A 21875-nucleotide genomic window follows, 5' to 3' on the forward strand; every position below is an offset into this window, starting at 1 on the left:
GCATTGCTGATATGATAGATATGAGTGGCATTACAACCCCAACCACCCCTATCCTTTCCCAATTCTTATTAGTTATATTTACTTTACCATATCCAGTCACTAGACATAATTATTTGGCTTTAGTCTTCTCTCTTTTGCCTAGCTCCACTTGAAAACAAGCAGGCTCTTATCCTGTGTGCAGGTAGTACGCATGCCACAGCAGCAGGGTAACCTGTTTTTCACACTTCTGCTTTGTGCACTCGTGGTTCCCTTTTAAGGGCTTAGTCACTGTGGGGCCAGGTTCTCTTGATGACTGACAGGAACTTTGACGTCCTACATGTGTTTTGTTCTCAAGAAAGCATTTATGGCCTTATGTATTTTTTTTCCCTAATAATTTGATCCAGGATTTTTCTTTGTATCAAAACAGGCTGTTAAGTCCAAAGTTACAATGATTCTTCCTTTCCCTTTTTATTATGAATTTACATATTCATTCTTCCCAAAGCTCTAAATCACCTCTTCAGTCAGGTGGTTGCTTTTATGAAGTTGGTTGTTCATGGTTCAAAGATTTGTTCAATTAGTTCCTTAAGTATCAGTGGTAAATTTCATCATAATTGAATACCTCTCTGCCATCTCACTGCTATCTTTAATCTTCAAGATGGATTTTTTTTTTCCTATTGTAAGAAAGACAATGTGGAGATTTATTGCATTTCCACTGTGTACAACTACCTCTACTGGATCTGGCTGGAATGGAGTTGACTTTCCTCACAACAGTCCACATAGTGTTGTTTTGCACTCGTAGCTAGAATAGCACTGGTATCACACCAATGTTTTATCAAGACTCTGTCCAACCTCCCCCAAAGCCAGTGGGCTGGGAGTGGGCAAGATGTGGGGAGGGGACATCACCAGGCTAGCTAACCTAAAACAGCCAAAGGGATATCCCATACCATGTTATGTCACAATTAGCAATGAAAGCTGGGAAGAGGGAACTCTTATTATGAAAATCTGTCCTCCCAAACACCTACTATGTGTATTGAGGCTCTGCTTCCCGAAACATGGCTGAACATTGCTTGCCAGTGGGAAGCAGAGAACAGTTGTTTTCACTCTTTGCTTCTGTGCAACATTTGCTTCTTTTTTTCCTTCTTCTTTTTTTTTTCTTCTTTTTTCTTTTAATTTATCCTTACCTCAGCCCATGAGTCATTTTATTTTCCATTATGTTTTCTCCCCCCCCTTCTCCTTCTTTGTTTGAGGAGAGAACAGTGTGGCAGAGTTTAGTTGGCCATTGGTTTGAAACCACCACACTACTTTGGGCATCCTCATATCTGTGCAGCTTCAGGAGAGAGAGAAAAAAACTTTCACGTCATGACATTCTCATATGACAGATTTGCAGATTAGTCTCATGCACTTTTGTCTTGCTTGTCCTTTGCTCTGTAAAAAGCAAACACTTTGGATCACCGAAGTACCACTCCTACGGAGCTAGAGAGTGTTTACCAGGAAACTTTCTGTTTGCTGAAGTAATTTTTCTTTAATATTCCCTATTGTACAACCTGAGCATTTTTTCACCTATTACAAGAACACTTTAAGTGCCAAGCAACAAATTGCAAGCTCTGTTCAGCTTATCAAATAAACAGTTAATGTATATTTACCTTAAAAGAACGTCATCATCTGAAAGCCTAAGTTTCAGAGTAAAGCAGCTGCTTTCCTTGAATTCCCTTCCAAAATCTTTTCTTTTTCTCTCCTGTGTGAAAGGCACAGGAAGATACAGGAAAAACCATGCACAGTGGCAATAATATCAATCAGCTGTGTGGACCAGGGTGAGGGTTATGTAGTTTAGAGGGGATGCCTCCAGCTTCCCAGTTCCTTTTTCTGTCACCTTTAATGTTATCACCTCTCTCGGGTCTATTTGCTCTGGCATCTTTATTCAGGCACAAACTGATCAAGCAGGAGATAGACAATCTTAAAACACCATGAAACTATGCTTCTGGAGATCCAGAAGAGTTAGGTAAGGGGTTCAAAGAAATCTCCACCCTAAGGTCTCAGTACAGTCCAAATATTGTTTTAAGGTTTCCCTTTTGTCTTGCCCTTGTTCAGCTTAAAGGAGCACAACCTGCTCTAGGTTTCTCTGCTCGAGCAGAGGGTTTGGATAAGATGACCTCCAGAGGTTATTTCCAACTGCAGCCTTTCTGGGATTCTGTGAAACGAGGTGATTCACTTCATCTGTACCTCGCATACCCAGCAACTCATACCAGATTTCTTCTGGAGAAGAGAGGCTGCTCACCAGTGTGCCATGGAGCATCAAAACCAGCCATCCTTCCCTGGTCCATCCCATGGGGGACCGTGGCCAAAGGTGTAGCCAGCAGTGCCAGCTCCTTCAGTTTGTGGTGGTGGACACCTCCAGAAAGGCTTAGGAAACTGCTTCCAGTCTACGCAGAGACTTTGGATGGATCATTGATGGTACCATCAGTGGGATATTGTCTCTGGACAGCCAGCGCAGAGAAGCATTTTCCCTGCTCAGCTTCCTCTCCATCTCTTTCCTTGCAGTCAGGAATGCCCAGGCATACGGTGTGAAACCCCAGCCCAGCCTCTTAGCATGGAGCAAGCAGAGGTCACTAAATGCACTGTTGAGTATTCCCACTGGAAAAGCAGTTCCAGGCAGTAATTTTCTAATGAGCGTGGTGTTGCGTTGCCCTCTAATGGAGTGCAGCCATGCCCTGCAGAGCAGGGCTGTCACAGACATACTCCACGCACACAGTCTTTAGCTGGGTGTTCTGTCCCCTGACCACTTGAGGATGGCCATCCTGGGGATAAGACAGGTGGATGTCATTATAGGGGCTTCCTCACCTCTTTGCAAACCCAACTCTGCAAGTTTATTTATTTATTTATTTATTTTTGTGTTGGTGTAGTAGATTTGCTCAGGGTATGATATCTGATTGCAGCTTAAAATCTGTATGCTATGACATTCAGACAGAAAGGCTTTATATTAACACAGATTTATTAATACAGACTTGTTTCCAACATGAGAAGCTGTATAGGATAAAATTAATATCACTGCGACTGAAATCCCAATATTGGCTTCTGCTTCTTTGTTTTTTCTTGAAGCGATGACACCACCTTCTTGCAGCCTCTAGAGATTTGCTGTTTTAATTTCAAGTACCCTGCCTTGTATTTTTTTCCTTCTTGATGATTCTTTTCATTTTTTTCTGTATGGCTGATAAACAAATGGTGAAGAATGAAGAGCAGTTTGCACTTCAATTTCAAAATACTTGCTTAAATCAAAAATAGGGTCGTAAGGAACTTTGAAAAGTCCAAATGCAGAATTCACAGACCTAGAGCACTTACCTAAAATGGTTTCACCTATATTGAATTTATACTCTGCTGAAGTGGCTCTGGGAAGCAACCGCACCCTGCTCCGCCTGCCAAGCAATTAGTCTCTGACAGTATATAATAAAATAAAATAAAATAAAATAAAATAAAATAAAATAAAATAAAATAAAATAAAATAAAATAAAAAAAATAAAATAAAACTTTAAACACACCACTGCATATTAAATAAAAAACAACAGTCCCACATATTCATTCCTTGCAGCATGATGAGCTATATGATATATTTTTTGTCATTTTTTATTCACATAATCTCATATAAATATGAGTAAATTATGTTTAAGATTATGTTAATTCAGAGATGAAATTAAAAAAAAAAAAGTGGGGTATATGAGAATGGAAATTAATGCCTGAAGTTAGGCTCAGTGCCAGAAGGAGTACAATCACAAAATATTAGTTTTATTTCTTTATCATTAATTGATTTTTTTTTATCTGTGGAATTTGATTGGATATCATTAATATTACTTTTTGTTTGCTGATAATACACAGTTATTCTATATAAACAGCAACTGGTTCATAGCACGGCTGTATTTATTATGAAAAAATTTGACTAATTTCTTCTGAATTTTCTTATCTCTAATTTCCAGTTATATAATTCTCTATAGACATTATAAAAGCTGCACTGAACATATGCCACCTGCTATTGTTGCTTGTACTCTTCTGTTATTTGCAACACCAAATCTATTTATTATTTGATAAAACACATAGACCCACACCAAAAGAATGGCGCCTGTATTCCTGTCCTGCTCTCTGAATTTGAAGGGTCTGCAGTTTCCCCAAACCAACTGTCTCAGTGCACATCCTGGCCACAGAAAAAAATCTGTTTCACATGAGATGTGGCCTATAACTGGTCTGGAGCCTTGGAAGTCTAAAAGGAAGTCTTTAAAGCCATCAAGTTGAAGACAAACAACAATTTTTGCTCTACAAGGCAGAGCTGACATCACTTTTGCACGCGTATGTTGGCCTAATAATTTTTGAAATGATGACATATTTTTCCCCCAAAACATAGTGCAATAAGTTTTAAGTAGAAAATGTCATATGACAGTAAGACAGGGTGAACTCTTGTTACAGTAGTGCTGCAGGTGTCGTTAGCAGCTACAGAAAGCAGGTAGCAAGCCTTTTCTGAACCCAAGAATCAGGTTTTACAACCTTCTCACTTTTGAAACCAGTCTTTGTGCTTTTGCATGCAGCCAAATGCATTTTTCAATAAAGACTAGCACAAAAATAATTCTGCTTTCTTAAACTTCAGAGACTGGAAACAAGTTCATGCTGGATTTTTTCCAAACTCTGCTAGTGGCCTTAGCTCTACCTCAGGATGGAAGAAGACCTGTTGCAAATATATAAAAGATGTTAAAAGACAGATGATATTTCTTCTATGGAATCGATCTTGTTCTGACTACACTAGCAGTATATTTAATAACTATTTTTGACTCTATGATAGCACACATTTGAGTACTTTGCTCTTCTATGATAATGATGACTAAGACTGAAGGAAGGACCTTAACTGTGCAGAACTTCTTGGCATAACTGAACTAGTTTTTGACTACAATTTCGACAGCACAAACAGTTGATATCATTGGGCCGTGATCCAGACAAATACTTAAGCATACATGCAATTTTAGCCCAGGAGTTTTTATATTCAAGCCAAAAGATTCAGCATCTTGGAGAACTAAGCTCTGCATGTGTCTATTACCTTTATATATATAATTTGAACACAGAGAGACACTGCTAGATGTGAACAATTTCTCTGTCATGAGGTTAAGCTGCCATCATTTAGTGTTGCGATGGGTAGATTTTTTTGTTTGTTTGTTTCTGTTTTTGTTTTCTGTTCAAGCTTGAATGTGAGGAATTTACCGCCGTTAAAGAGACACAGACTGTCTCCCATCCCAATTTTGCCAGTACAGGAGATTCTTTTCTCCTTTATGATTATGATTACATACTCACACAGGATGTTCACTAAACTCAAAAAAAGAGCCATGGAGAGGGGCAGGATAGCTCTCCCTGGCTGCAAGAATAGTTTTTTGTGGTATACTGTCAATAAAGGATGCCTTTTTGTCTGTGCCTAGCTCTCCCATACCAGTAGAGAAAATTTAGTCATCTAATGCAGGGCTCCACATTCTACAATCCCATCTAAATTATATATTCAGGATGAAGTGTGTTACCTTGGGTAACTGTTAAGCAGGTCATCTTTTTAAGTTTCTGGAGATGAAATAAGAAATAGTACACCAAGGCAAGTTTTATCCTAAGACTTTTCTTAAAGTAGAAAAAAAGATGAAACCTAAATTAATATAATAATAATAATAATAACAACAACAACAACAACAATAATCTCCAGGTTACCCGAACAGAGGCAATTTTTAGTAAACTCTCTTATTTCTAGGTGAAAATTTCTCTTTGTGTAACTAAGAACAGGCCTGAACCTTGCAGGTTTTGTTTTATCAGCAAACTGCATTTTTGTTGTTGTTATTGTTTTGGAGTTGAGGAAAATGTTAATTTTCACTAGCACTGAAACTTCAGCTTCCAATGTTCAGTTTTCCACCAGAGGGCACTCCTCTATTTTTAATGAAAGCAAACTTCTGAACAACATTGAGCAGGTTTGCACAGCTTGGCATGTGCTGTACAGTTCTAGCTGAAATGTGGCGAGCAGAAAATTGCGGGATCAGATGCACCCCGTCACACATCTGTCAATATTATGCATTATCTGCTACCCTCCCGCTGCCCAGCTGACGGGCACTGCAAGTCTGCAGTATGACAGATGTTTTGGGTTTGTGCATGTAAAATAAATAGTCAATAATATTATACACAGTGTATGCAAGGATGTGACTGAGCTTAACCTGGGATTGAAGAGATCTGTGTCTATGTGACCAGGGAGAAAGGGGGCCAACAGTGTCACCATGGTGAGCACCAGATTTTAGCATTTTTTATGGAATATTCCATCCCCTGGGTTGCCTAGTGGTTTTATCTTAGTGTATGGGAATACATGTCATTATAAAATCAAATCACTTTTGGAGCTGATGCAGCTTGGATTGAGTTTTGGTGCTTAAGAATTTGTATCGATACACAACAAAAAGCGAATATCTGCAGTGAGATTTGTAGACATTGAAGAACCTATTATTTTAGCTGGACTGTAAAGAATTTTTACCACTATAAGGATTTTTTTTAGCACTTTTTATGCTTATTACTCATTTTTAGAAAGATATTGCTGAAGTTAAGGTAATATACCTGGATGCAGAAAATCTAAGTAGTCTGCTTTTTGATAACAGAAGAGAAAGCATATTTTTTTAGGGCTTATACATAAGGATGTCGAAGCTTTCAGAAGAAAAATGTTAGCAAAAACTAGAGGATTATTGTTTATTTTTTTAAAATCTATGCATACAAAATGTAGATGCATTTCCTAGCAGGCTCTATAAAGAAGGAGCTACCTCCTAAATATTTCACAGAATCACATAATATCCTGAGTCGGAAGAGGCCCACAATGATCATGGAGTCCAGCTCCTGTCTCCGCACAGGACCACTCACAACCAGACCCTATGTCTGAGAGCATTGCCCCACTGCTTCTTGAACTCCGGCAGCTTGGTGCCGTGCCCACTGCCCTGGGGAGCCTGTCCCAGTGCCCGACCACCTCTGGGTGCAGAACCTTTCCCTCACACCCAGCCTGACCCTCCCCTGTCCCAGCTCCATGCCGTTCCCTCGGGTCCTGTCGCTGTCCCCAGAGAGCAGAGCTCAGCGCCTGCCCCTCCGCTCCCCTTGTGAGGGAGCTGCAGGCCGCCATGAGGCCTCCTCTCGGCCTGCTCTGCTCTGGGCTGATTTATTGAAGGTAGTCTCATCCTCTAGTTACTGAAATAGTAGGCAAAAGCAGAATAAGGAAGAAATAAACTCTTTTGATAATTTTACTAAAATGTATAAGAACAGAATCAGCAGAGATTGGAAGTATGATACATCAAATGGTTAACGTGTTCTGGCACTATATCAAAAGTGACGAATTCTCACAGCAGCTCTTAAGCCAAAAAGGTAAACACTTTTCCCTTCCTCTGTCAAATAGTAAGTGGAATCACAGAGGTGGTGGGGTTTGCTTAGGGTTGTAGTGTGAATTGGAAAGCTTGGATTAAATTCCAGAACATCTGGATCTATGTTAACCTGGTCCCTGTTGAGACAACAAGGGAGAGCCAAGATGAGCTAACACAGGTGTAAGAATGAAATAGAAGTATTTATTTATTTATTTATTTATTTTTTTCAATCAAGACAGGTTCAATCTCCTGCGAACCTGTACCGTTGCATTTCCGGGTGAGGGAGATGACCTCTGTGCTTTCAGGACTTGAATGCAGGCAATCTGTAGCTAGGTCATCTGTTGGGATTGGTCCCTTCACTTCTCTACAGTGTTTCATTGCTAATTATCCTCATGTGTTTCTTAAACTTCTCTGGACTGACTTCAGAAAATCTGTCTGTGTTTAACTGCCTGCCAGGATTTCCATGATTCATTCGCCTGCTTTCAGCCAGAAACCTTATACTCCCTGCAGGGGATGCACCTACTAATAGCCAAGCCTGCTGCCATTTGAGTTACCTTTGTTAGCTAGCCTCCACACAATCTTCAGAGTTTGCAGACAATGGTAAATACCTGTCCCTGAAAAAGTATCATCTAGACTGCTGGGTGAGAGTCCTCTCATCCAGCTCCAGAAGCTAGTTGTCTACTTCAGAACTTTTCTCCTTAATACTGCCTTTATAGGTAATGGAAGCACTTGAGGGATGCACCTCATCTATTGTTACAGCAGATGTTTGAGAAAGGATGATGAGTAGCAAAGTTAAAGGACTGCCTTGACGTCATGAAGGCTTTAAAAAAAGTTATCATGTAGATCAAGTCATTCACAATTTTATATCTCTAGGACAAGGTTGAGGAAACCAACAGTTTCAGGAAGAGATGTAAGGGGGAGCTCCAAGGAAGTAATTACTGTCTTTATACTACTGTGTATCTAGGATAATGTTTCAGACCTTGAGGACAGATGGTTTGGCTCTGATCAGTAGAGCTGAACTCTTCCCCTTGAAACACTGTGGCCTCATCCAGGCTGATTATAAGACAGGGCCTTTGGCATTACTAACATCTCAACCATGTCAAGGCATTTCGGAGTATAGTGCTAGTTGGTTGGTCCTGAAATTGTGTCAAGGGTGAAGATTATAAAGGTATAGGAAATCACACTATTGCTCAAGTCAGTGTTCTGGCTCTCTGTAGAGACAGCACTTACTCTTCCTACTGTAGAATGATATCAGTGATTGACCTACAGTGTGTGGGTTCTGTAAAATACACAGAGAATGTGTTAGACAGCAGTAGATGTGTGAGATATATGAAATAGTTCATGTTTATTGAAAATAGCAGTGCAAAGTCACCTGGAAGAAAACCTACTCACAGCTTATTTTTCTTCTCATCAAGTGTATCTCTTTTGGAGCCTGCTTGGTAGCTCTAAGCCTGCTCCATAGCTCTATAGGGTCTGTAGGCATAATTAGAATGTGTTATGTTTCCTCTGTTAGAAGCAACACAAAATTGCAGCTCTCCACTTATCTTTCAGCTATTTAACTAATAAAACTGCCCTCATAGCCCTGGTATGACACATCACCTATTCCTGCAATAGACCTGAGTGCTGTATTTAATGTGTGTGTTATTGCTAGTATTGTTTCTCAGTTGCACAGTCACACAACACCTGTTCATGAGAATGGGCAATACTACACATATCAGTTTCATGGAATATCCAGGCATGCTGCAGAACTGCTGTTTTGTCTTTGAAACACACCTGTTGCTTCCCTAACACTGACTTCAAACAGCTGTACACCTACCCAATTGAGTCATATAACACACCTGCCAGAAGCAATGTCATGAAAAATTTGCTCTTCACCATGTGTCTTTCACATGAGAGATGGAATAGTCTGTATGACAAACAACGTAATTGATTACGAAGATGAAGACTCATTGCAATTGCTTTTAGCTGTCTAAAATTAGTCCCCTAACATGGTTGTCTGGCGAACTGAGGCACATTCAGTGTATGATTCATTTCATCTGTCATCAGCCTCTCTTTTAGGGAGACAAGTCATCCTCTAGACATCTTCTCCTGCTCTTCATTGACAACAGAAAGAGTATAAATGGTACTGTTTATACTAAGTCTCTCATTTTGATAATTTGAAAACAAGTGAATCCCACCTATAATGCCTTCTATTTCAACTTCCAGCACTTAATTGTACCGCATTATGTTGCCCTTATGTATTAGCTGTTGGATTCTTCCTCTTCCTTGTGAATAAAATGGATCTTCAGTCTGGATTTAAATCCTCCAATTCTTATCAATCAAAATCGGGATTACTGAGGCAAAGGATTATTTGGGAAGTGATGATATTTATATATAAATTGGAAGCAATGCAAATAGACTTATGTTTTCAGTATAGGAATTACCATTTTCCAGTAGTGACCATCTGAGCACGATTATTACCGGTTGATTAAAGGCAAATAAATATATCGGTAGGTTTATCTGGGGATAACAAACAGGATCTTTCAGGAGATCACTTAGAAAGAAAATCGTTTAAATCTTTCTAGGGGGACAAGCTGTTGTTCATGAGTTACGGAGAGACAATTTGTCCACAAAATCACAAATACACCCAAACGCCATGTTGTGGTGGTTTTACCCTGATGGGCAGCTAAATTCCACCACAACTGCTCTCTCACTTCCCCTCCTCAAAAGAAGAGGGGGAGAAGAAAGTATGCTGGAAAGAAAAGAAGGGCTCAAGGGCTGAGATAAGGATGGAGAGATTACTCACCAATTATTGACACAAGCAAAACAGACAGCATAGGGAGATTAATGTAATTTATTGTTTATTATTAGCAGACTACAGCAGTGAGAAACTAAAAGGAAATTAAAAGCGCCTTCCCCCCATCCACCCTACTCTATGTCTTCCCCACGAGCGGCACAGGGGAACGGGGAATGGGGGCTGCGGTCAGTCTATAGCACTCTGTCTCTGCCGCTCCTTCAGAGTCACTCTCTGATCCTGCTCCATGTGGGGTCCCTCCCACGGGATGCCGTCCTTCCACAACTGAACCTGCGGGGGCTGCCCACAGGCAGCAGCTCTTCAAGAACTGCTCCCACAGGGGTCTGTACCACGGGGTCCATCCCCCAGGAGCAAACTGCTCCAGCACGGGTCCCCCACGGGCGGCAGCTCCCCCCAGACCCCGTGCTCCTGCGTGGGCTCCTCTCCACGGGCTGCAGCTCCGGCCCGGGGCCTGCTCCTGCGGGGGCTCTCCACGGGCCGCAGCCTCCTCCAGGCCACATCCACCTGCTCCACCGGGGGCTCCTCCACGGGCTGCAGCGTGGAGATCTGCTCCGTGTGGGACCCGTGGGCTGCAGGGGGACAGCCTGCTCCACCAGGGGCCTCTCCACAGGCCGCAGGGGAACTTGTGCTGCCTGCCTGGAGCACCTCCTGCCCTCCTTCTTCACTGACCTTAGAGGCTGCAGGGCTGGTTCTTCCACAATTTCTCACCTTTCTCTGCCAGCCACTGTAGCACAGTAGTTTTTTTCCTTTCTTAAATCTGCACTCCCAGAGGTCCAACCAGCAGCACTCATGGCTTGGCTCTGGCCGGTGGTGGTTCTCATTTGGAGCCGTCTGGAGCTGGCTCTGATCTGACATTGGGCATCTGCTGGGCTCTGCTCACAGAGGCCACCCCTGCAGTCCCCCTGCCACCAAGCCCTTTCCATGTAAACCTAGTACATGTGTTGAAAATTTGTATTCCAATTCAAAATTCATTGTCCGTTTTCCAAGTCACCAGCTTCTCATAACTGGTATGTCTGGACTAAAAAGCCTTACTTATACTACTGTATCTTATTGTGTCAGTTTGTATGCTTAGGGGTATATGCAATGTGAAGATAGAGACTTGAATTTATTCATTGCAGGTTTTTTCATTGCTTGGTTTTGTTCCTACATGAATTGGTGTTTAAAGCATCTTCTGGATTTCAGTATCACAATCTGAGTCATTTTCAGGTATATTATTCCATGGTTCATCATACTGTGGGCTATGTATGCCTTAGTCATGTCTTCCAGAGAGTTTGTTTGTCTTCTGTGGGATATCAGAGCAGGGAATTGAAAGTTAATGAAGCATGATTTGCCTGCTCTCCTATTGGAAAGTGGATGAGCACTACCCAGAATTAATATGAATTTCTAGGGTCTAGCACTCTTCTCCCCTGTCCAAATAAAATCTGGGTTCTTCAAAGTATGGGTAAGTTTTTTCTTCAAGGACTGGAAGAGGGCTTATAATTACAACTAAGCCAGGAGGCAAGTTACCTAGGTCCTAGGATTTTCTGTTGAACCTTGTGGACGGGGATTTGGCTTGCAAATTAAAATACCTAAATATAAGTGTCTACATGTGGATGTGATCTGAGCATCTAAGCTCCTATCACAATCAATGGAAAGCTCTTTCAATGCTCTCAGTGAAGCCTTCTGAACTTTTAGGTGTCAAGAGTATACAGAGTTTGTGAATTCAGTTGCTCACTCAGAGACATCTAGTGCTAACTTTGATACACCCGAATGTCTTGTCTGGCCTTCTGCTGCTGTTCCAGAAGGGCACTGTTTTTCTATATATTCTGTAGAGCACCCACAAGCCCCATGTGTATATCTTGGCCAATCCAGAGTATCACATGATAGGGATGCCTCTGGTTAAGAAAAAAAAAAAAAGATTTTCTTATGAATTGTTCCACAAAATTAGTGATTTATCACTCTTCTCCCAGTAAAGACCCTCAGTATGACTAAACTGTCTGCAGATGTCTAAAGTAAGTCAAGATGGATCCCACACCCCATATTGATATTCCTGACATTTTAATGTGTTAGCTCATTTGCATTGGTTGACCCAGATGCTGCGTGATGCCTCTTGGCTTACATGTGTCTTCAGCGCCTAGCCTGTGCAATCTTGCTTATTAACTGCTAGTGGGTGGACTGGTTGGCAATACTATGGCTCAACAGGGGATATGTTAACCTAAATGTTTGTTGTTAGTTCCTTAAATCCAGCAAAAAGGTAGCCCATCTATTGTGGCAGAATTAGCCTCCCGCTACCACCCACTAACAGTAAGGCAGGTCCAATGTTACTGATCACAAAGTGAACAAAGGCAGATTGGGCTAAAGGGAGATGCTTTATGCAGAAGATGAGATCAGGTTCAGACATCGAGCTGCTTGGGGCGATGCATTATTAAATGCTATCTACTGATATGCTACTTTTGTAGAAGCTGATTAATGACATCCTATTTTATTATTCTTTATCTTTTATCTTCACCTTGTTTCACAGATGTAACTGGCAGTACACAGCAATAACCAAAGACCCGTGGCACTCATTAGGTTGTGGCTGCTCCTCAGAAGTGCCATCAGGCATGCAATTCCTATTCACAATTTTGCTAATGATGCTGGTTAACATGTGTGTTACTGTTCAAGCAACATAGACGGAATGGTCTTGTCAGTCTTGAACTAACTTATCTTTTAGTTATCATTTCCTTTGACACAGTCCTCTGATATACTGAGAGATAAATACAAGGCAGACTCTGCAATGTGTTCCCCCGGCAGTAAAATCTTAGCAGTAATGTTGCAGAAGGGTTTCATCTAACGAGTACTTCTTTTGACCTGTTTTCTATTTTGTTAGAGAGTTAAAGCTGCAGGTCTTAAGGTACACTTAAACTAGAAACAAATTCTTACTGAGCTGTTCCATGCTCCTTGGGAAGTTTTCTGCCTTTGTGTGAAAGTGGATGCTTAATCTTACCAGCACAGGACTGGTAGAGGATACAGGTAAGTCAAATACATTCAACTTCCTGAGATCCTCTTTTATACCAGCTTTGAGGTTGTGATTTGATGAGAGGAGTGATCCCCTCTAACCGAAAAAAAAAGGGAAAAGGAATAGTTTTCTGCTGGATTAGTGTGCTGAATTATTTCAGCATGGGTTATTGAAAATTGACTATTGAAAAGTTAAAAGGATAAATTCAAAACAAAAGGAACACAAAAAAGTCTATGTCCTGAGTGTGCAGGTATCTGAACCCAGTCAACCCAGGCTAAGCCGAAGCTGGCAATGAATAACTACCCACCGTGACTCCTCAGGTGTCTGATCTTTCTCTGCATATCCAGTAAAAAATAGGAGGTACTATGTCTCTTTTTCAATGTGGGTTTTGTTACTTCATGTTTATTACAGGATAAGAGCATGTACACGAGCAATTTCTGAAAAACACTTGATTTTGCAAGACTGTTGCAATAGGAATAGGATAATCTTCCCCTTACCTTTATTTGCTTAGGTCTTTATTCATACCGAGAGGTACCTGTATTCATGAGTATTAAATATCATGGGAAATGGCTGTTGAACAGAAAAGACTGAATGGAGAATGAGATAATGGATAATTCTCCTCTCCTCTCCTCTCCTCTCCTCTCCTCTCCTCTCCTCTCCTCTCCTCTCCTCTCCTCTCCTCTCCTCTCCTCTCCTCTCCTCTCCTCTCCTCTCCTCTCCTCTCCTCTCCTCTCCTCTCCTCTCCTCTCCTCTCCTCTCCTCTCCTCTCCTCTCCTCTCCTCTCCTCTCCTCTCCTCTCCTCACACAAGGGATTTATCCTCAGGTGTTTTTGTTGCATAAGCTAGGTGTTTTTCCTTTTCTTCTAAATTAGATGCTCAGACATGAAGACCTCAGTACTTTCAAAGAAATCACTGGGAAAAGATGCTGCTTCCACTCATGGAGCAACCTGGGGTTAGCTCACAGGTCACCTTCCCTGTTGGTGAGGTGAATCTGTTGGACCACTTCCCACCCACAGCCACTGTCTTCCTTATCATTTCCTTTTATTTCTTTACTTTCACAGAACACCTACTTGATAAGGACAAGCACATCAATTCACTGTTGATGGGGAGAGACCATGCTCATGGCTGAAATTGGGAAACAGATTTGAGGAGAAAAAAGAGAGCTTAGCCATCTCTTCTAAAACCACATGTGGAATGAGGCTGAGGTGGAGCTATCTGATGGCTTCCCACTATGGCTGGAAGAGATTCAATTCCTTTCTGTGTCCATCTCAGTCCCAGATATCGCCCTTCCTCTTCTGTCTCTGTATCTGTAGTACTTGCTGGACACAGTAGCAAGCCTGCTCAACTGTAAAGCCAAGAAAAGCATCAACTGAGCGAGACCATGGGTAGTTTTCTGCCAGATTAGGATATGTAATCAATTCAGTAAGGAGGAAACATAGTGGTGATACTGAAGATGATCTTTCTCTGACAGTGGTAATCAGCGTAAGCCATCCCATGTAGCTTCATTTACAGGATGCTGTCAAATGAGGCATCCCATTTGTTTCGCTAATTTTATTTATTTATTTATTTATTGCCTGCTGTTCCCTCATCCCTCAATTCCACCCCTATAAACTCAGTCTCGACACTTTACCTGGTAAAGAACAGACAAGACGTCTTACTTTAGTTCTCACATCTAGTAGGTTACCTTATGAATTTTTCGTTTGCATGTTGTTACTAGTTGGATGAGAGCGTTGTGCTTGCTAACAAAATCACTTTGCTAGTATTTTCTGGCAACTGACAAAGCAGCCAGAGCTGCAGCGGTTTTCCATCATGAAACACCAGGTGAAAATCAACCTGAGAGCTACAGTCACCCACGTAAATGAAGTTCTGCCTCTTGATTTGACTGCGAGGCTGAGATTCCTCTGTGAGGGAAACCAAAGCAGAAGAAGCCACCCTGGCATTACAAAACGGGATTGCAAAAGACCACTGAAGATAGGTCTTCCTCTGTTTTCCAAAGGTCACTGAATGACTAGAGATCCTATATTACATTTGAAAACACACTTGTGAGCTAGGCATGAAGTAATATCATAGCTTAACAGCTATGACAGGCTGAGGGAGCTGGTGGTGTTCATTCAGCTTGGAGAAGAGAAGGCTCCAGGGAGACCTTACAGCATCATTCCAGTGCCTAAAGGGGCCTGCAGGAAAGCTGGGGAGGGACTCTTTGTCAGGGCGTGTGGGGATAGGAAAAGGTGTGATGGCTTTAACCACCCCTATCCCCTCTTTCCCACAAAGCTCATTTCTGCCTCTTTGCAGCCCCTTAGTTGTACGAAAGGGACTTGATATTGAGCCTTATGTTGAATTGTGCTAAGGAGCTTACCCAGATTAAAAATATGTATATTTTTATAGGATATTTTTTTATTGTAGACCAGCTTCCCAATTCTTAACCTCCTCAAACAGCCAGTATAGCAGAAATAGCAAAGCTTAAGGAAAAAATGACAGAAACTGTTTGGTACAACACTACTACTAAATGAAAAACCTAGCAAACTATGGCTGAAGTATATTATAGGCAGAGCAATAAATAAATATATTTACATCAAGGGACAGTCCCTGCCATTTGAGTCTGAAAGATGTTGGTAAGACATTTATTCTTAACATAGCAAGTACTCATTTGTGGGGAATCTGGGAGCCAGATAAAAGGATTCTAACAAAAGGCTCCGGGGGGAATATATATCTGGGGGAAATTCAAATTCAAATGTCTGGCCTTATCCTCCTCTGATTGCTCTCTGCCATGCCAAGGGATGTCTATAACCCTTACGCATGCCAAAGCGCAGAGGGTGGGGGAAGATTAAAACATGTCAGACCTTGTTTCCTTTTAAACTGAATTAGGCCACTCCTTGCTCAGTCTTTGTTTGCAATTTGCATCTAATTTGGAGACACTTACCTCTCTCCTAAAATAGCATGCTGGGAACCTGGGTGCTAGACAGAAGGCTGTGGGTGCCAAGGTGGGATCTCAGGGAGTAAAACACCAGGTTCTGCAGCATTTCTGGGGCCAGCTGAGGTTACTGAAGATCTCTGATAAGAGCCTGAGTACACACCCATTGTTTTCTTATATGGCTGTAAAATGGTAAGATGCTAATCTAAAAATGTGTAAAGCTATCTTTAGATTGTTTCTGTTTTCTTTATAGTTTTACTTTCTTGCTTGTTCAGCACACTGATGCAGCAGAGCAAACAGGCACATGAGCACAGTCAGGAAATTCACCTGAAAATGCCATAGGAAGAGTTACAACAATATTCATTTTTGACTGCATATAACTTATCTAAATGCCTGTCTTTGGCTAATTATTAGTGAGGAAATTAATGACGGTTATCTCCTTATAGGTGGAAAAGGCATGTTTCTGCTCAGATGATTAAGTTATATAGTACAACAATCACGATTTTTTCTAAGGGCACTCTATTTTTTGATGACACTCTTGCAGAGCAGAATAAAAATGTGGCTGATGTAGAACGTGACCGGACAGTTTGGCACCAGATATAACATGGTATGTAGAAGATGATGACATGCTCAGAATAAATCTGTTTGATAAAATCAATTTTTTGTATGATGAGTTAAAATGAAGACAAACAGTATGGAGGGACAAATCACACCTGGAAGTAAAAAAACTGGATGGGAAAAATAAAAAATGGAGATTTCTTTGTCTTGTGTAAGCTGATGATTCCAATTAATTTTTCTGGGTTTACATAAGTATGTGAGAGAAGATTAAGCCAAATCTACATGGTTCTACAAAACTGCAGCCAAAAATGCACTAAAAATCAATTCATTTCCTCAATGTAGCGATCAAAATCAGAAGTTTGAGAATTGTAAATGCAACTTCATTATGGTACTATACTCACAATCTTTTTAGCTCACTGTAGCCTCCCTTTATAATTATCATCAAGTTAAATTTAACTGTGGATCAGAAGGTTTTATCTACCATGCAATTTCAGCTACTTGTGAATGCATTTCAAAAAGCTGTCCTTCCATTCAGTACATAGGATTTTCTTCAAGGCTGTATTTGAATACTATGGAAGTTGTGGCATTTTGGTCAATGCATTCGTGTATTCTTGCTTAGCAGGATGTTGGTAACGACTGGTGAGCCTACATTTCTTGTCTTACTCAAATATTAATACGTTTATTGTGAAAAAGAGGGAAAATTTAATATATTAAAAATAGTGTGCAGGATGTTAAATTTCATTAGCATGTTTTAAAATAGTAAGGTTAGTGAACTTTATTATCCAATGACGATGTGTCTTTTGCATTAAGTATGTTTTTGCCTTTGTGATATGTGAAAGACCATGCTTTGCTGAAAGCTGTCAGGCAGATTAAAAAAATAGAGTTTCCTCTTCATATCTGAAGAAAGCAGGGAAAGGAATGCACTGAAGGCATTACATTGTCAGAAGTCTGTTTTCAACATTTTTGAATTTATGAGATTTTTTATTTTGTTGTGCCTGCTCTCAAAGATATAATGTTCCTTATATCAAGCGTACATGATTGTATATTTTCTAGCTCTGTTGGACTGTGTGGAGTTTTTTCCTTAGATTTCAGTTGGATAGAAATAAAGAGGTGCAGGCAAAATTAAATAAAAATAAAAGCCTATTCATGTGAAAATAGTCTTGAAAAAGATAATGTGGGGTCACTTTTCTCTTGTTGTTTATTATGCCTGATATAGTTTGGAAGTTATAATAGGTCTAGCCAGTCTTTGGAGAGCATTGTCATTTACCTAAAATTTACTTCTCTCATAAGTCTATTGGGTGTGTTGCTAAACACTATTTTCCTGCCACCTGCCACGTTATGGGAAGATAGCTCCTTGATGAAGGCGTTATTTAAAAATTAGGGATCCTTCTTGGACATATTTTACTTCAGTGGATGTACACTTTGTTTCAACTACCTTTCATGGAGAACAATTTTTATTTTAATACATGCACAATATCTTTTTCTTGAATGTGGGGAAGAATTGTTGCATTATGCAGCCTAAGAGAGTCTAAATGAGGCAGTCCTCAGTTTTGGGAGGGATTTTTCAAACCCACTGCACATAGCATGATTTCAACACAGTTTTGCATCCTCACCTTTGAAATGTTGTAACACTTTAAAGTGTCAAATCAATCAAGGCTTAGGCACACATTTGAAGGCTTACTGCACATTTTTGCTTTGCAGGCTTCAAGAACATTTCTTCAAATTCTACAAATAAGTGAATCAAGGCCTACAGCATGAAGGGTTGTAAAATATATTCATCTTTCAGTTTTTAGAAGACTACACGCATTCTGAGAACATCCAGCATTATCATAACTAAGGATGATTCATTTTCAAAATGACATTAAAGTTTCTGTTTCAGTGCTAAAAGGATATTATGACTGCTGAATATCAAATATAGAGAAAGAGCAAAATCACAGGATTTTTCTGCATGTCTGCCATTAAAGGACATTATTTTTGTAATGGTGAGAGGCAGGATACTGCTTAGCTGAACAGTGCCTATGATAAGCTTGGTTATTCCTGTCCATTACACCATTGCACAAGTGAGAGAATTATTGTAGCTGGAATATGTCTTACTCTCTAAACTGTGTACTTGTCCACAGTGAGCCAAAAAGGTCCATCATATGGGGCATACTTCAGCCACTGTTGTCCTAGAGCAGCCAGGTGCCTGCAGAGAACTCCATTTGAAGTAGGTGAAGAAGAGGATGGGAAATAACCTCTTTCCATTGGCCCTCCCATGGCAGTTCCTTGTCTGCTCTGGATCCCTGGTAGAGACAGGAAGGGTTTTGAGGGTGCCGCCTTGAAAGATAAAACTCCCCAAGAATGAGGTGTGCTAGGAGAAAGGCATGATCTGATGTGGAATCTGTAGTTGCTGCAAGGATCAGAGACAATGCACACAGCCGTGCAATCATTATGATGTATCTGTTATAATGGCTTTTAAATCTTTTACTAGCATCAAACAGAAGCAAATTAATGTCTCTGTAGCCTAGCTCTGGATACCACGGTTTTCCTGCTCCTATCTACTGGTATTACCTCTCCAGATCTTGCGTCTTTTAAGTATCACTTATTTATTTTATACCAAACTGTTATGGATTAAAGTTCTGGTAAATTTCTTAGAACAGAATTGGCTCTTAATGTTTTTTTTTTTTTGGATGGAATCTGGGAACTTGGAGCTTATTTTTGTCCTAAAAAAATGCCTTAAATGGGCTCGTGATAAATGAGAACTCCTGTACCCAAGAAAGTCATACAGTGAAGGTTTTCCATATTGTGGGTGTTCTTAAGCCATGATTGTGACTTGAGGCTAGGAAAGGTCGTGGGCATTACTTGTGAGAACTGTGTAATTAGCTCCTGATTTGGGTATTGTCAGTCTGTGAGGACACCCAACAGCTAGAGGCCTTGGTCCCAGCTCCCTCTACAGGAACATCGTGGTTGTGTGTTCAACAGCATGTATGTGCTGTGTCTTATTACTTTATTTTGAACCACATCTCCCTAGTTTGAAAAGATCTTTTATGGGTTTGTCAAATGTGCTACCAACGTCAAGACAAAGTCCTCTAGATCTAGTTCCTCATTAAAGGAGAAAGTTGCATTGGTTGGCAAGATTAGCTTGTGACAAATCTATGCTAGTGTTTTACGCTCTACTGACTACAAAATGACTGGTAAACAATTTGGTCCATTATCTTCCTGGATATCTAAATTATACTTATTGACCTTTTGTTCCCTGGACCCTCACAGGTGAGATGTAGAAAGGCTGATTTTTACCTCACTAGACTACTTTTATTTCCTGTTGTGAGTGACTGAGAAATCATTTCTTGTTTTATGGGTTAAGATAGAAGGGAATAGGTCTCTAGTCCCATTACTAAAGGTAGACGGACTTTTGTTAGAGTGGGGTGTAACTGGTCTACCCTATTCCATGACAACCACTGGATTATATATTGCATTGTCATCATTTTTATTTGGATCTGTGCTAACAATTTGAGAGTGCGGGCACTCGTATACAGTGCTCATACCTATATCCCAGCATTGCTTAATTTGCTAGTAGAGAGGTACACAAATGAGAGGGCAGTATAACATGGAGGGAAAAAGCAGTGGAAATGAATGAGGAAAAAAAACGCATTGAAACAAACAACAAAACAATAAGCTCTTTGAATTGTGAAACCAGGCTTTGAATTTAGAGCTCACCTTTCAGTACTAGCAGAAATGCCACTGAAATTAATGAGTAAGAAATATGTACTGAAATTGCCACTGCAATCAGTGAGTCAGAAATGTGTGCTGAAATTCTTGTGCCAAAATCTCTGGGACTTGAAATGTTAATTATGACAGGAGCTTCCTTATTAAAAGAGCATTGGAAGGTGAAACTACTGTAAGGTAAGGCTAAAATAACATGTAGTCCTATTGTTGACTCTGCAGCAGAACAGTTGCTTCCCAAAGGTCACAAAAGCAGGTATTGCATGTTATTTGTAGAAGCGTCTGTTCTCTCTGAAAGAGATTCTGAAGAAAAGCTGTTTGCCTGACTGCTGTTTTTGACTAGGAAACCTCCAGTTTCTCATATTAGTGGTTTCTGCTTTCTTTGCTAAAGAATTGGGTTCCTTTCAAGACTCCATGTTGATAAAGTCAAAAAGTTGGTGGAAGTGAACTGTATTTCATGGTAATAAAAAAGAATGAAAACTAAAATGAATTGGTGAGTGAGGAATTAACAATTTAATGATTGATACAGCAAAAGAAGTCATTCAAAAAATAAGTTTGGAGGATACACCTACTTGTTATTAAAAGGAAAATTTCCAAACACAGGAACCATCCCCTTTGGCAATTTCTTTTTGTGAATTAAACCATTTTATCAGGCTGTTCTTTTTGATTAGAGAGCAGGTTTGGTTATCTGTATTTGTGCTAAGTGTAATCGCATATTTGATCACATATATGAAAGGATCATTAATATAAATGAACTGTACTTTTTTTTTTTAAGCAATAGATGTAACTATTTTACAGCAGAAAGTATGTCAGCAAAAGACACATTACAACATTACAAACTAGTATAGTACTAGTGGAAGCTGCTCTGCTCTCCTAATTTGTTTTATTTTACTTTTTTTTTTGAGAATTACATATTTCAGGTAATGCCATTCATCTTCTGGTCCAGTTTACAGAACACAAATTCAAAATATTGGTAAAGTTAAGATTAGTTCCATTAGTATGCTAAGAACATAAAAAACATATGGAACTTTATGGAACAGAAAATCAGTCAGTGCTCCTTTAATAACATTTTGTGAAAACAAAGATGTGAGAAGCTGATCAGTATATATGTCTGATATCCAAATGCCAAATTTCAATTAACACCTCCACTACATTTCCAGAGCATTATGTGAATAGAAGATAACATTGGCCTGTAGCTCTTCCTCATTTGTATCACTGGACTGAAGTCAGTCTTCCTGCATACATGGAAGGATATTCTTTGTTTTTGTGAAAGAAGTTATGAAGTTATGGATGACTGGGAAGGGAAGAGATGAGCCTTTAATTTTATTTTATTTCAGTTTTGCATTGGCAGGAAGCTGGGCAGTTCTGCATAACAAAGGTATTGGCACATCCGTAATCATTTACCAATCCAGGACAATTGGAATAAAGATCCTGAAACTTGCAAGGATTGGCTGTGAAAATGAATAAAAACACAAAATTAATCACAAATTGGAAATAAAAATCTACAGTGTTTCCTTTCAGAATATTTTCATTGATATTTCTTATATTTTCATATATATAATATATATTT

General features: G+C 40.0%; 1 protein-coding gene and 1 long non-coding RNA gene across 2 annotated transcripts in view; one reads left to right on the forward strand and one right to left on the reverse strand.

The window, feature by feature from the left end:
* The window catches only part of LOC308193678 (uncharacterized protein), a 54016-nt gene that overhangs the window by 21711 nt on the left and 10430 nt on the right, over positions 1-21875 (reverse strand). Inside the window, exon 9 of the mRNA XM_080588613.1 lies at positions 21633-21756. Within this exon, the coding sequence (XP_080444739.1) occupies positions 21633-21756 (124 nt within the window). The remainder of the gene's footprint in view (positions 1-21632; positions 21757-21875) is intronic.
* On the forward strand, positions 15993-19244 carry LOC308192304. The gene is made up of 3 exons (XR_013948711.1): positions 15993-16237; positions 16590-16652; positions 18305-19244. It is a non-coding gene; the product is annotated as an uncharacterized lncRNA (long non-coding RNA).

This window comes from Anser brachyrhynchus (genome assembly GCF_964034855.1).
Source record: "Anser brachyrhynchus genome assembly, chromosome: 3".
Lineage (NCBI taxonomy): Eukaryota > Metazoa > Chordata > Aves > Anseriformes > Anatidae > Anser > Anser brachyrhynchus.